Source organism: Gorilla gorilla, chromosome 23, assembly GCF_029281585.2.
Source record: "Gorilla gorilla gorilla isolate KB3781 chromosome 23, NHGRI_mGorGor1-v2.1_pri, whole genome shotgun sequence".
Classification (NCBI taxonomy): domain Eukaryota; kingdom Metazoa; phylum Chordata; class Mammalia; order Primates; family Hominidae; genus Gorilla; species Gorilla gorilla.
This window is the reverse complement of record NC_086018.1, coordinates 23,897,543-23,912,815: the sequence shown is the minus strand read 5'-3', so window position 1 is coordinate 23,912,815 and position 15,273 is coordinate 23,897,543. Positions and strand designations below refer to the sequence as shown.

Here is a 15,273-nt window from a genome sequence, read left to right as displayed (position 1 = left end):
AGCTGAGAGCCTATATAGCATTTTGACTAACGTGTTCATGAGCTAAGCACATGTCCCCCTCTCATTAACACCCCAATCTTAACAGAGGAAAACAAACTGGGAAGCATTATTTAGACATGAATTTCACGCAGATGGAACTGACACTGGCGCCCCTCTGGGGATTTTATAGAAATTACCTCCAAGGCCAGAGACTGTCCCACACTACTGATTTTATACCAACATGTTCCCCTCTCTCTATGTGTACCCTTGTTGGGTCTCACTTATAAGAGAGCCTCAAACTCATCTGTATTAACCTCCCTGGTAAATGCCTGCCAAGGAGGTAGCCAGCATAACAAGAACAAGAATGAAACAGAAAATAAATACTCATTGTCTCTTTTCCACAGACCCCTGATCTCCATTCCCCTGGACATTTCAAGGGCACAAATTCTCTGGACACACGGAGGGAATAATGCTGACATTTTATAGAAGCTGACCCACTGGATATCCTTCTCACCCAACTCCATTAGGCTGGGGAGAGTAAGAAGCACGGTGACAAGGTGGCAAAGATGTCACCGTGCCATCCAATCACAAGGTCTCCAGGAAACTGTATAAGAAGGACACCCCCAGAAACTCCTGGCACTACTGAACAAATGTATAATATCCCTGGGTAAAACCAAGAGTCCTCTCGCCTTCTCGCCATTTGGTAACTGTTGTGCGCCTGACACAGCTTTACCCTCTTTGAATGGGGAGAGCAGTAGTTTCTGTTCCACAGGTTGCTATAAGGATGAACTGTGATCTCATCATTCCTCATAATAATGGTAAAGTAGCTATTAGCTATTCATCACTCTATTCTATACATGTGGCTAAACATTTTCTATCAATTATCCAAGACAATCTCCATTTGAAAGAGGAAGAAACTGAGGCACAGCAATTTCTTTGCCCCAAAATCCAAATCCAGAAATACAACTTCATAGGTTCCAACTTTTAACCACTAGACAGCCTTCCTCAAAATTTACGTTTTCTTTTTCCTTTTATTTTTTTGAGACAGGGTCTTGCTCTGTAGCCCAGGCTGAAATGCAGCCTAGGTCTCCCAGGCTTAAGTGATCCTCCTACCTCAGCCTCCCAAGTAGCTGGGACTTCAGGTGCATGCCACCACACCTGGCTAATTTTTAAAATTTTTTGTAGAAATGGGGTCTCACTATGTTGCCCAGGCTGGTCTTGAACTCCTGAGCTCAAGCATTCCTCCCACTTCAGCTTCCCAAAGTGCTAGGATTATAGGTGTGAGCCACCACGCTAGGCCTCTCAAAATTTATTTTTAAAATATTCACATAAACATAAAAGTACCTTGCCCATAAAGCCACTATTTTAAAAATCATTCTTTGCATTAAAACTAAACAGCACATATCATACGGATAATTTGTTACCTGGGATATTGTTGGATTATCTGATTAATATCTGCTTATTCCATTAGACTGTAAGCTCCAAGAGAGTACGCTGTGCCTGTTTGCTCTGCCAAAGTCGCAGCCCCTCATGCAATATCTAGCACCTAAAAAGTGCTCTATGAGTGACTGAATAAATGGAAAAGACAACTTTGTCCATCAGCTTCCAGCCCCAAGGGTCCCAGGCTGCTCACCTCCTCCAGTGGGATTCCTTTCCAAGTCATTCAACTGAATTTTCTGCTGGGCTTCTTCCAACTGTTTATTCACATCTCCCAATTTTTTCTGGACTTGTTCATGCTTGCTCTAGAAGAAAGGGCTCAAGGTCTAAACTAGAGCTGGACAGAAGACCTGGGCTGGTCATCTTACCCATGAAGTGCTTCCAAGGCTCGGATTGGCCACCCTCTGCACAGCCCTGAGCCATGCAGAATCCAGGACCATGGGCTAGCCACCTTCGGCATATTTCTCACCCAAATCACCTCCAAGGCCAAAGACTGTCCACCTTCTGCACAATCCTCTCCTATTCACCTCTCTAGCCAGGGACTATCCACCCATAACACCCCCAAGGCCAAGCCTCAGGAGACCTAAGTGTCCCCCAGGACCTTGAGCCCAGCAGTCAGTCAACCTGTGCATCTTGCTTAAGCTTACTGATCTCCAATGAGAGGGTCAGGGAGCAGACCCAACCATTTTTAGCCACCGTGTTCAGCCACCCCCAGCCACCCCTGACCACTCACCTTGAGCTCCTGGACTTCCCGGAAGGCCTGTAGCCGCTCTGCCCGCTCACTCTCCAGCACCTGGCAGGCCACATCACCTTTGAAGCGCTCATCGGCAAGGTCAGTGGTCAAGTCAGCAATCTGAGATGGGGAATGGGGTGATCAAGGAAGGGTCACTCGATGGAGCCACCAACCCTTCTCTCCCCATGCACAGGATCGCCTTTGGACAAATCACTATCATAGGAAAGCAACCCTTGAGTATAATCAACTCGTTAAGAGGATGGACTTCAGAATTTTATTGGTCTTGATGTGGTTCAACACTCACTAGTTGTGTGATTTTACACCAAGCAGGATGCCTTGCTGGTTCTCAGTTTTCTCAGCTTTAAAGGGGGGGGAAACAACATACATCATTATTTTTGAGGATTCAAGGAGACAATCCATTGAAAGCTTAGCACGGTGCCTGGCACGTAGTAAGTGCTCAGTTTTAAAAATAGCCATTTTAGTGGAATCTCTTCATAACCAGCTTTTAGCAAATCATCTCACTGGATGTACCAACACTGTCCCTCAGTAAGACACACTGATGGATGCCCACTGCACCAGAATGCTCTCCACCAGACCACCTCTCTACAATGGCCCCATGGCCCATCTGCCTCTAGCAGGTGACAGGCATGCACATCCAGTATCACGTGTGCGTGCTCCCAAACTGTTTTTGCCTATTGCATTTTTACCATAGCTATCTATTCAGTTAGCTACTACATAAACTTATAAAATATGGCTGGACAGAGTTTCCAAGAAAACTAGGTTGAATGCCTTGGAAGGAATTAATAAAGGTAAGCTGCTTTTTAAAATGCTGCCAAATAGGCGTTGTTGCAACAACTAAAAAGAAACTCGAAGTAAAAAATTAGGTTTTTGTATTCAAATTACTTTGCCATTTGCTCTGTTTTAAAGAAGCCAAAATTGGAAATCATATGGTTGTATATCAGGAGCGTGGTTTAAGAAAGAAAGAAATCGATGGGTCCTGCCTCAGAAATGCAGTGATTTAAATTACACATGTAATTAATTTTAAAATAGGAATTTTTAAATGAATTCCCACCTGCACTGGTTTTTTTTTTTTTTTTCTGATTAACTGACCAGCCACCGATGCCAAATGAGCAGGGCTTCTGTGGCATTATCGTTCCAAAATGAAGCATTCAGGGCTTGAGGATATGGCAGAGTACGTAAGGGGAGAAATATATTAGTGGAGTGTTTATGGCTAAGAGGCGGAGAAACAACCCTAAGTAGGAGAAGGGCAGCTCATAAAACTGAGGCTACCTCTTATGGGAGGCAGCAGAATTGTAAAAAAAGTAAGAGGTAGGGTGCAAGGTTCGAGTCCAGACTCAACAACTAACACCTTGGACATTCCCTCCTGCTCTGGAGCCTTGGTCACCTGAGCTGTAAAATGCATTCAATTGGGTGCGGTCACATGTCCTCCTGCTGTAAATTTTGCATGTGAAGATGTTAGAATGCCTCATTCTTTCATCGGACCCTCTGCATCATGACTGATATTTAGAGGCGACTCTGCATTATCTTTACTGAGAAGGTAAATGGTTCTTACAATGAGCAACGTAGCTGCCCTTCCCGAGCTAGCCTCTCTCGGTACTGTCAGCTTAGGCAGGCTCAAAATTTATTCAGCTGTCCCATGAAGAAGGAAGACGCAGATCTATGTTCTGACATAAAAAAAATATATCCCCAAGATATATTGCCAAAGGGGAAAAAAAGGCAAATTTCCAGAATAGAATGTTTGGTGTAATCTCATTTTTGTTTGCACAGAACAAAGCACTCCCAAACTGTTAATTGAGATTTTTTTTTTTTTTTCCTGGAAGGATGGGCTCACAGGGAACTCCAATTTTCTTGTGATGCATTTCTGTAGTGTTGATTTTTTAACTGATTTTGTAATCAGAAAACAAAACAAAATATCTTTCAAAAAGAGTGAAAAAAATACAAAATCTGAGGCTTCTCTGTGCACTCCATGCTCCCCATCTGTTTCACTTCTCCAGCCCATCTGCCTCCCACCCTGTTGACCGCATCACCGACTGCTGAGACCAAAATGCACATTTCAATAGACACAGAGGAGAAAGAAGGCTTGGGGGAAGCACTGCAAAGTCACATCACATGTAAAAGGCAGAACTGAGGTTTGAACTCAGACCAGTCAGGTCCAAGTCAGGACCTCCAGTTAATTAATGAGAGACTCTCCTAGGGTGTTCCTGGTTGTCTCCAGCATGGAGCTTTCTCTTGCTGTTCCTTACACCGTGCACCGGGGAAGTACTTATGTGGCAATGACCTCAGATGGTTGTTAAAATGCAAATTCTAGGGCAGAGCATGATAGCTCATGTTTGTAATCCCAGTGCTTTGGGAGGCTGAGGTAGGAGGATCACTTGAGGCCAGGAGTTCAAGACCAGCCTGGGCAACATAGCAAGACCCTGGCTTTAAAAAGTTTTTAAAAATAAACCAGCCGAGATGGTGTGTGCCTATAGTCCCAGCTGCTCTGGAAGCTGAGGCAGGAGGATCACTTGATCCCAGGGGTTTAGGCTGCAGCAGCTATGATCACACCACTGCACTCTAGCCTGAGTGACAGAGTGAGACCCTGACTCTTAAAAAAATAAAAGAAAATGCATATTATAGGACTCTCAGACCCCCAAACCAGGATCTCTAAAGCATAATTCAGGAATCTACATTTCAACCTGCTCCAGGGTGATTTTTATGCACAAAAAAATTTAGGAATTACTGCCACAGAAACTGCCAGGGTCTCCTCCTAATTTTGGCCTCACACTTGGATTTGAAGGGGTTAGATTTGCTTAAGGCTGTGCAAAATCATTCTTGCTGCAAGAGTGCTGATTTGCACTGGCCACACGATACAGGGAGGTGCAAGCCAGGAATGCCCCAGGTCACACCCCAACCACCATCCTTGAAATTAGCATTAATTCCAAGCACCAGGACTGTGTTCTCTCCACCTTAGCCAATTAGTGTGAAATTTAATTTATGCTAATCGGCCTGAGCAAGGGGGACCACACAATTAATTTGATGCATTAATTTTGAGTTTCACAGAACCCAAAGTCTGGAGCCCAAAGGACAATCAGTCTTTTCAAATTGGGGGAAATGACACATGTTTTTCTCGGAGACAAGTGGCCCCTGACCTTCCCCTGTCCCCATAAATCCCTATCCCTTCCCACACCATGGGGCACAGGGGCTTTGGATGGAGGTGAGGAGCAGGCACCATGCTCAGAGCTGTCAGGCGATTGCAAATTGAAAACCAATTTAATGAAGGGGGGAGTCTGGTTTGCAAACCCAGAAGAGTCCTTGCAGATTACTCAAGAACCAATTAACTAGAAATTATCTTGAAAACCTCTCTGGATCTACCACTTGGCCAAACCAACAGAAATATTCTTTCTATTGAGGGACAATTACTCCAACGGCCTGCCAGAGAGAAGGGGACAGGAATTAATAAATTTGTTGTATATTTTGTATGGAGTGGAACAGAAAAAAAATATCCTGTGCACTGGCCTCATTTGCAGCTTGGGCGAGCAGTGAGTAACTGGGATTTCACGGATGTTAAATGCTGGAGGACACACCTGGGGCCCTTGGGACCGTCACTGTTGCTTGTTCTTCACGGATCCAACAAGCACTATGTGAGCACTTACTGTGTGCCAGGTCCTGTTCTGAAGGACCCCACTGGCCAGTCAGAGAGACAAACAAACCACAGGGGCACACACAGGTCTTGGCTTGATCCTGTCCTCAGCTCTTATATTCACAGACTGTCAAGCCCAAAAACCATCTGACCTGCAGACAGCAGGAAACAGCAACTTTTTGCTCTCCTCCCATACTTTGCAATTTGCACAGAAAGATCTGTTCATTATAACCCCTTGTGTGAGAAACAGCTCACACTCTTGAAATGCTGAGGATAGGTATGCCCTAAGCATTTGGCATATGTCATCTGCCTTAAGCCCTTCAAATACCTTATGAGAAGGGCATTTTTGTTATTCCCCTTTTACAGAACAGGAAACTGGGGAGTTGAGAGAGGGAGTGATTTGCTTAGGATCATAGCTGGTAAGTAGCAGAGGTAGCCCAGCTTGGGCTGCCTGATTCCCAGCACCTGGCTCACAACAACCCCACTATTTTCTGTCCCACATCTACCATCTGACCCTTTCTTTGACCTCCCTCACCCCTCTGGCATCTGGAGGTTAGTAAAGCAATTATCCACCTAGAACAAACCAGGCAGCCATAGCCCAGAGAGCTGAGATTAAGTAGCCAGTGGGTACAGATCAAAGACCAAGTAAGATCTGGACCTCAACCACCCTTGCTGGACACTTTGGCCAAAGAGAGCCTAGGTGGATGCCCAGTGGAAGGGAAGCCCCCACTCCCACCCCCTTCAACCTGAGTGAAGAAAAGACAAAATGAGGCAGTAGATACAGGGTCAGCCCAACTGCAGCACCAGCTGGCTTGTGGGATGTTCGTCAAGGAGATTAAGCCATGGCTTCAGTCTCATGGTACTGCCCCCAGAGCTGCCTCAGTCAGCAGGGGAAATTCAGAATAAATCTGCAGCTTAGTGGCAGGCTCCGGGGTTCCCAAGAGATGCCTGTTGGACACCAGTTCCAGCCCTCTGTGCATCCCAGCTGGGTTCACCACTCGCTACTAAGTAATAGTAACATATAATAACCATAATAATAACCATCGCCACCACAGATAGTGCTTACCACATGCACAGGTTTACCCACAGAATGCTCAAAATGCTGAGAAGTGGGTACTGATGTTGTCTCGAGGTGGCAGATGGGGAAACTGAGGCACCAAGGTGCAAACACTCACCGAAGGACACCAGCCAGGTGGTGGCTACTTAACCACTCTGCCAAACTGACTCTTGAGGACTCAATGAATACGGGTTGACTGAACTAACAAGTGCATGACAGCAATTAGGCTCTATAGGCTCTGGATGTCAGTGGGAATGGGTCAATCTTGTAAGAATGCCAGGAGAAAGGTTATGCCTCTGAGCTGGGCATATGAGGGTGACACACCACCCACTGGCCTTGGGGGTCCCTCTAGAAAGAAGGGACAATTATGGCCTTTCAGGGGCTTTATAAGGGGGTTTCAAGGGCCACTAGGGCCCCCCAAGTGTTTCAGCACAAAGAGGAAATAATCCTAAGATCATGACACCCACATACCTCTGTTTGAAAATGTCCTTTGGTCCTGCCCTCCCCTTCAGGATGAAGTCCAAAGCTCGAATGTGATTCTCCTGACCCCCTGCGATCCAGTCCGGCTTCATGCCTCATCTCTAACCCATAGGCAACCCCTCAACCCCCCAAACACAAACACATCCCCATACAAGACACTCCAACCACCAGAACTGCACCTGCCAGACCAGGTTCTGCTCTCCGCCTCTGCTCTTGCTGTGCCCTGTACCTGGAATGTCCCCTCACCTTGTCACCTAGCCAGCTCCTGCTTATCCTTCATGACTTCTCCCCTGTGAAGCCCTCCCTGACCCCATTTCCCACCTGAGTAGATGCTTCTCCTCTATCACAGTCTGTTTGGAGTTGACCAGCCCTGGGTTCAAATCACGGTTCTGCCATTCACCAGCTGAGTGATGTAGGACAAATCACTTCAGCTCTCTGGGCTTCCCTTGCCTCATCTATAAGATGGGGATACTAATACCTTCCTCACAGTTTGAGTTAAAGGTAAAATTAGGTAATGCAGGTAAATGCTCACAATGCTGAGAGGACTTACCGCAGCAGCTGGTACTGAACATCACTCATTAAACGTAATTTTTCTAATTAAATTCAGCATGACTCCATTCACTGAATTTGCATTGAATGCTTTGTACTAGACACAGAAGGGTATAAAACTGTCTAAGATATGTCATTTTCTTTGAGGAATTCACTCTACTGGGGGGAGGGTGAACATTTAAAAATATATATTTATTGGTAATAGTGGTGATGTGGCTTGCTAGATAGCAGGCAGTGTTATAACTGTTTTACATGCACCTTCTCCCCACAGGCTTATCAAGATGAAGTAATGATTACCATTGCCATTCTACTGATGATGAAACAAAGGCTAAGAGACTTGAAGAATTTGCCCACAATCTTGTAGCAATAAGGGTACAGAGTCAGCCATCTGGAACTCAAGCTGGCTCGACCCTCTGCCCCTCCAAACTGGACATACAAGGTCAGGTCACTGCATTCATTCCTTACCTTGTACAGTGCCCAGATTATTCATCTGTGTTACAAGGCAGGTAGAGAAGAGATTATGGACTCGGTTTTGTATGGGCAAACTGAGGCACACAGTCAGAAAGAATACACCAGCTGTTCTTTAGCTGAGAGGCCTTAGTTTCTTCCACCAGGACCATCTATGAATATGACCACCATGTCTCTCCCACTGTCCACCAGGAGATACTCCCTAGCATGTCCCAACAGTGAAGGCTCAACAGATCCTAATAGCCTAAGACAGATAAGAAACCAGGCTGTCTAATTCCCCCCGGGGATTAGGGAGCTACCAGTCCAGTTCCTCACAGAAGCATGATGCTGTGGCAGGACTATGGAGCGAGGAGTCAGGAGACCTGGGATGTGGTCTGGGCTCAGTTACCAGTGACCACGTGACCCCAACAAGTCACTTGCCTACCTCCTGCTAGAGACAAGCTGGAAGCCACACTCATGACCCATGATCAAACTCCCTCAGCACTTTGCAAATAGACTTTCTGACCTACATACATCTCCAGTCCCCGTCAGTGGATTGTCTCCACAATTTCTTACCAAAAGTGAAACCTCTCAGGCTAATGAGGCCAGAAATGAGGAGTGCAGGGGCCTGTCTTTTGCCATAAAGAAGGTCTTGGGGGGAAAATCCAGAACCTATTCCAGAGAGGGGGGGGAAAAACACCCCACCTCATTATATATCCCATGTGGTCCCAAAACCTTACAGGTGCTTCCAACAAGAAGGCCAGCACTGCCTTCTTATGAAAATTAAAAAAACCCAGTTTGCATCAAGGCACATTTTGCATGCTTGAAGAGTATTTATAGCCAGATTCTTAGAGGCTCCTCATCTCCTCTTCTGCTCCTTCACAAATGAAGCACTTAAATCATTTTGCAATAGTGATGTCTTTTTAATAAGCCTAGTCAAATGGAGTTTTCACTGACGAGACACAACATGTTTTAGCAATGTTTATATTACTGTTTCTCCCCCTCCAGAGACAAAGGGGTCGCATGCAGAGGCCATGAACCGCAGCAGGGGTGTCATCATGATGCATGGTCCTGGAAGGGTGTCTGATCCCTGTCCGTTAACAGAAATTCCCTTCCAACGAAGCAGATGCACGTGGAAGAAGATATCTTCTAGCTGTTCTCTGGCCTAATGTGTCTCAAAGTGTGGTCCCAGGACAGGCACCTTTAGCATTCTAGCATGTTAGAAATACAGCCTCCCCAAGGCCACGCCAAGCCTACTGATTCAGAATCTCTAAGGCTGGAGTCTAGCAATCTGTATTCTGAGAAGTCTTACAGGGCATTCTGACACATTTGCAAGTGTGAGAACCACTGCTCTAAAGCAACCTCACCCTCCGAATCAGGATTGCCTAGGGGCTGGAGGGCTCCCTACCCCCCATACCAAGAACCTCCTCTTGGGTCAGACCCTCAGGAGGTGGACTGGGGAAGATACAGAGCTAACTGCTCCCCAGGTGACTGGAATGCTCTTTAAAGTGTAATTACAGGTCTGGTGCAGTGGCTCATGCCAGCACTCTGGGAGGCCAAGGCAGGAGGATCGCTTGAGCCCAGGAGTTGGAGACCAACCTGGGCAACAAAGTGAGACCCCCATCTCTACCAAAATTGAAAAAAAACAGCCAGGCATGGTGATGCACGCCTGTGGTCCTGGCTACATGGGAGCCTGAAGTAGGAGGTTCGCTTTAGCCCAGGAGGTTGAGGCTGCAGTGAGCTGTTATTTACTCTACTGCATTCCAGCCTGGGCAAAAGAGTGAGATTCTGTCTCAAAAAATAAAAATAAAAATTAATTAACTAATTAAAAAAGAGTAATGACCTCATGAATATAAGGCACACTATTTGGGTGGTAGTTGCACTAAAAGCCCAGACTTCATCACTATGCAGTACATCCATGTAAAAAAACTGCCATTGTACCCTCTAAAACTATTTAAAAATTTTTTAATGTAAAAGTGACCAACATAAACCAGTAGTAGCACTGGAAGTTGGGGAAGATGAAGTGGGAAGGAAGAGAAAGATTTGAGGAAGATAAAGTCATCATAATACTCAGTCATCAAACGTGCTTCCTGGATAAAGCACTGCTTTGATTTCAATTGATTCATTTTTGAAAGAAATGACATCATGCTCTTGGCTTACAGTTCAGGATGATGCTCCAAAAGTGCTCCTACCCATCCCTTCTCAATTACTGTGTGAATATTGCTGAAGTCATACTTTGCTAAATCCCTTAGTGCCCCTTTTATGAGAATCCATGGAATAAATTTCCCTAACACCTCAATAGCCAGAAAAGTTACTCTTATCTCATGTAACAGGTGTTTCTTTTTTTTTTTTTCAATCTACATGCAATATGTCTATGAAATAGCTTGTTTCCCTCTTAGCTTTCGCTGCTAGGAAGTTCAGTGTTGGATTTTTCTGCCCAACTTTAATGGTTCTATTTGACCATTCTTTATCTATCCTGTGCCAGGGACTGGGATTATTTGATGAACAGGGATTACTGATCCCTGTTTTAGGGGTTTCAGTCTAGCTGGGACACAGATACAGGAGGTCACCAGGAAAGAGTCAATTAATCCTGTGAGGGGAAACAACAAGGCTAGTGGTAGCACAGAGTAGGGCCCTAACCCACCCTTTGAGTGTTGAAGAGGGCTCCTTAGAGGAAGTGCCACCTAAAATGAGTGACAAGGGATGAAGAGGTATTAACCAGGTGAAGAGGATGAAGGGAGTGTTTCAGGCAGAGTGAACAGCACATGTGAAGGCTAAGAAGTGAGAAGGTATCCAAGGCCAAAGGTGGATTTCCATTTTCTACCTCTTCCCCTGGCTTCATACACTCATCAACTCTTATTTCCCTTTGCTCTGGCTTTCTTCACTTTTAAATTTTATCTTAATTTTTCAAGGCCCCATACATCTTGTTGTAACCATGATATAAGCAAAGAGTTAAAGAGGCTGAGCAGAATATTCTGTAGGTGTTGGCATTTGTTTGCCTGGTTCAGGTTGCAGAAGCCTGAGCCCCCACCCTTCCTTCTCCGAGTGTCCTGTAAACTGCAGCTCTGGATGCTGAAGATGTTCATCTCATCCCCGCACGTCTCCCCCAACAGCCGATGCATGGCAAATCCGACCTGACAGTTCGTGATTAATGACTGCTTCAAATGTCAGCTCGGTGGGAAGGAATTTCTACAGGGAAGTCCCTGATATTCCCAACCAGCCCACAGCTCTCCAATTTTTCACTTCTGCTGTTCTACTCATTGTTGCTGCCAGCAAGAGAGGTCAGACAGCTTGCTCTCGCAAGACATGAATGAGACATCAGGCACGCGTGTGTCATTTCTTCTCCCCCTTACAGTCTTTTGCATAGGAGGAGCATAGGCTCAAGGTGCATCTCAGCCCAGCCTCTCTTAACTCTTGTGTGGATGTGGTCCTTCCTGCAAGGAGCAAGGCTTCTGCCTTCTCCCTGGCCAACTCCACGGTTGACACTTTAATGTGGGGAGAATGGACACAATCTTACAGGAAAGATGAGAAGAAGCAGAAAAGAGATGGCCTCCTCTCAAACTTCATTCCACATCCCCACGTGAGCCATCTCAGGCTCAACTTGGGTTATCAACATGGGAAGAAGAGTAGGTTCTGTTGGCTTAATCATAAATCCATTTACAGTTACCATTGTCCATTAACCAAGCCAAACAACATTATAAGCAAGTAATAACACCAGGTGCTCTAGGGTGTAGAAATCTTTAAATTTTGTCCTGGACTGACAAATATTATCTCACATTGTCCCAGGACCTCGGCACCTGCCACATCTACTCTTTCTACCAGATCTGCGTATAGATTACAGCAAATCATTCAGATCTAGAGTCCAACATCCCCTTCCATGGAATTCTTCCTTGACCCATGCTTAACCTCCATCACTGTCACCTCCTTCTGCTTCATATCCGTAGCACTTCATGATGTGTGACAAGCTTGCTTGTGGTCTGTCTCCCCCTAACCGTCCTGGAGACCTTGTGTAAGGACAGGGACTTTCCCTCCTTCCTAGCTCTATCAAGGCGTCCAGTCAAATGTCTAACACATGGGAGATGTTCATATACATTTGTTGAGTGGGTGAAAAAATGGGTTTCATTTGGTCTTTAACAGAATCCTTGGAGGTACCCAGAGCTTCATGGACAAACAGAGCTGAGACTAGAATGAAGCATGTAAAACACTTACCTAGGGTGCAACATTTAAGGAGGTGTCAAAAAAAACTCTCAGAAATCAAGATAAATAAGATTTTAATTCAATATTTTAAAAAATCTCAATTAGTCAAAAAATCCACGATGAAGAAAACATCAACATTTTATATAAAGATTGGTTCACACTGTTTAGAATGTTTACTTGCCTCACCCTAATCTTGGCCTATAAATTTTGCATTTACTTAAAATTTTGATGTTTTGTTCATCAGGGATTTTTTTGCATTACTTTACAATTTTAAAATATTATTTATTTTGCTGAGTGTTTTGGTGACCCCTTACATTTTATTCCCTAGTCAAGTGCCTCCCTTTCCCGAGTCCTGAAAGTCTACATAGAACAGCAGGTTTTCGTCGAAAAGCTCCTCTTTGGTCTAGCCGTGGCTTGCTGACCACATGCAACATAATAGCATATGATATGATTTGGCCCTATGTCCCTGACCAAACCTCATATCAAATTGTAATCCCTAGTGTTGGAGGAGGGGCCTGGTGGGAGATGACTGGATCATGGGGACAGATTTCCCCCTTGCTGCTCTAGTGATAGTGAGTGCGTTCGCACAAGATCTGGTTGTTTAAAAGTGTATAGCACCTCCCCCTTCTCACTCTTCCTCCTGCTCCAGCCATGTAGGACGTGCCTGCTTCCCCTTAACAATCCACCATGATGTAAGTTTCCTGAGGGCTCCCCAGCCATGCTTCCTGTACAGCCTGTGGAACCCTGCGCGAATCAAACCTCTTTTCTTTATAAATTACCCAGTTCAGGTATTTCTTTAGAGCAGTGCAAGAATGGACTAGCACAGCATATGACTTTGTCTAGAAGTCTATCTGTAATTTGCAGTGACCTTCTTGGAGTGGGAACTGTCTGATTCATGTAGTCACCCCCAGCCCATGAAATCAACACCCATGCCCATGAAGTCACCCCAGCCCATGAAATCAAAGAGAGAAGGCATAGGGAATACGGTCACACATTCAACCAACATAACCTTCTCCAGTCACATGACCGTACCCCAGGTAACCCCTACTCTGAATTTGGTGTTATGATTCCCATAAATATAATGACACCATAAGTATACAAGGATATACCCCTAATCAAGTACTCTTCTGTAACTGAATTATTTTCCTTTGGCATTATGTTTGCAAGAGCAATACATGTTGATACACATTTTCTAGTTTAAGGATCAGGAAACTTTTTCTGTAAAGATCCAGAGAGTAAATGTTTTAGTTTTCGCAGGCCACATGGCAAGGCTGAGTAGTTTCAGGTTGCAACTACTCAGCCCTGCCATTGTAACATGAAAGCAGTCATAGACTACACATAAAGGAATGAGCGTGGCTGTGTTCCAATAAAACTTTATTTACAAAAAGCAGGTGGTGCACTGAATTTAGCCAGTGAGCCACAGTTTTGCCTGTCTCTTCATTCATTTTCACTCTTGGGAGCTCGTTTTTAATATCACAAAACATATTCACCTACTGTTCTATTACTAAGCTCCCATTTGAGTGTTTACTTTCCTGTGTTTACATTCCTTCAACAGGACAAAGGCTGTTGCTATGAACTTCTTGTATTTTCATATATTCATGGATAAGATTCTCTAGCATAAATACCTAGAGGTGGAATGGCCAGCCATAGGGCATGGACAGGTTCGACTTTCATAGATAATGCCAAATTGTTCAAGAGTGATGAGATCAATTTATGATCCCAGCAGCAGTAAATAAGAATTCCCACTGCCACACAACCTTGCCAACACTTGGCTACATCACACTCTTCAATTTTTCCAATCTGATGTGTGAAACAGTACCTATTAAGGTGTTAATTTGCACTTTCTAATTGCTAATTAGGTTGAGTGTCTTTTCATGAGTTTATTGGCCATTTGAATTCTTGAACACTTAAACTCTTGAAACAAGCTTCCCTTCCTTGGGAACTGCCCATTCATATTACTGGCTCATATTTATTTTTCCGTTCTTATTGGAGTGTTTGCCTTCTTCCAGTTGATTTGAGAAAGCTCTTTACATGTTCTGGATACTCTTTTCCAGTTTGCAAATTTCTATTCCAAGTAAGTAATACATCTTCATTTTATGCCCTGATCAACAAAAGTTCATTATTTTAATATAGTCATATTTATCATTTTTCCCTATGATTTGTGCTTTTGTGACTTATTTAAGAAATTCTCCCCTTTGGAACCAGGTGACATGTGCTTGAATCTCAGTTACACTTGCCGGTTGTGCAGCCTCGAGGAAGATACTTAATATCCCAGGGCCTCAATTTCCTCCACTGTAAAACGGGTTCAATAACAGCATGTGCCTCACAGGTAATTCTGGGGTGCTTGTAAAGCAATTAGCACGCTTTCAGGCATATCATTGTTCTCCCCCTTAAACAGATCTCACATACATAAAGACCCCCCACAAGGACCCAAGAGGAGGGATGGGGATACCTTGCTTTCTAGCAGATCTGTGTTCTGCCGGAGTTCATTCCGCAACTTCTCTGATTTTTCTAGCTTCCGTCTTAGCGTTGTAAGCTCCTCCTACAAAAACAAACACATGAACAGAAACCATTCCAGACCAGAGATTAAGTTCCACCTGTGTTAGGAGTGAGCAAAGGGCACAAAGTTTCAGTTAGGAGGAATAAACCTTAGCAATCTATTGCACAGAATGGTGACTATAACAAATAATGGTGCACTGTGTATTTCAAAATTGCTTGTAAAAAGTAGGTTTTGGCTGGGCACAGTGGCTC

The 15,273-nt window shown here is 44.6% G+C and overlaps 1 protein-coding gene across 4 annotated transcripts in view; it reads right to left on the bottom strand.

Moving 5' to 3' along the window:
- MYO18B (myosin XVIIIB) overlaps positions 1 to 15,273 on the bottom strand; it is a 315,850-nt gene that overhangs the window by 164,206 nt on the left and 136,371 nt on the right. For all 4 annotated transcript variants that reach the window (XM_055374078.1, XM_055374073.2, XM_055374079.2 and 1 more), the window contains exons 25-27: positions 14,975 to 15,064; positions 2,150 to 2,269; positions 1,613 to 1,721 (exon numbers count right to left, since the gene is read on the bottom strand). In XM_055374078.1, the coding sequence (XP_055230053.1) occupies positions 1,613 to 1,721; positions 2,150 to 2,269; positions 14,975 to 15,064 (319 nt within the window). The remainder of the gene's footprint in view (positions 1 to 1,612; positions 1,722 to 2,149; positions 2,270 to 14,974; positions 15,065 to 15,273) is intronic.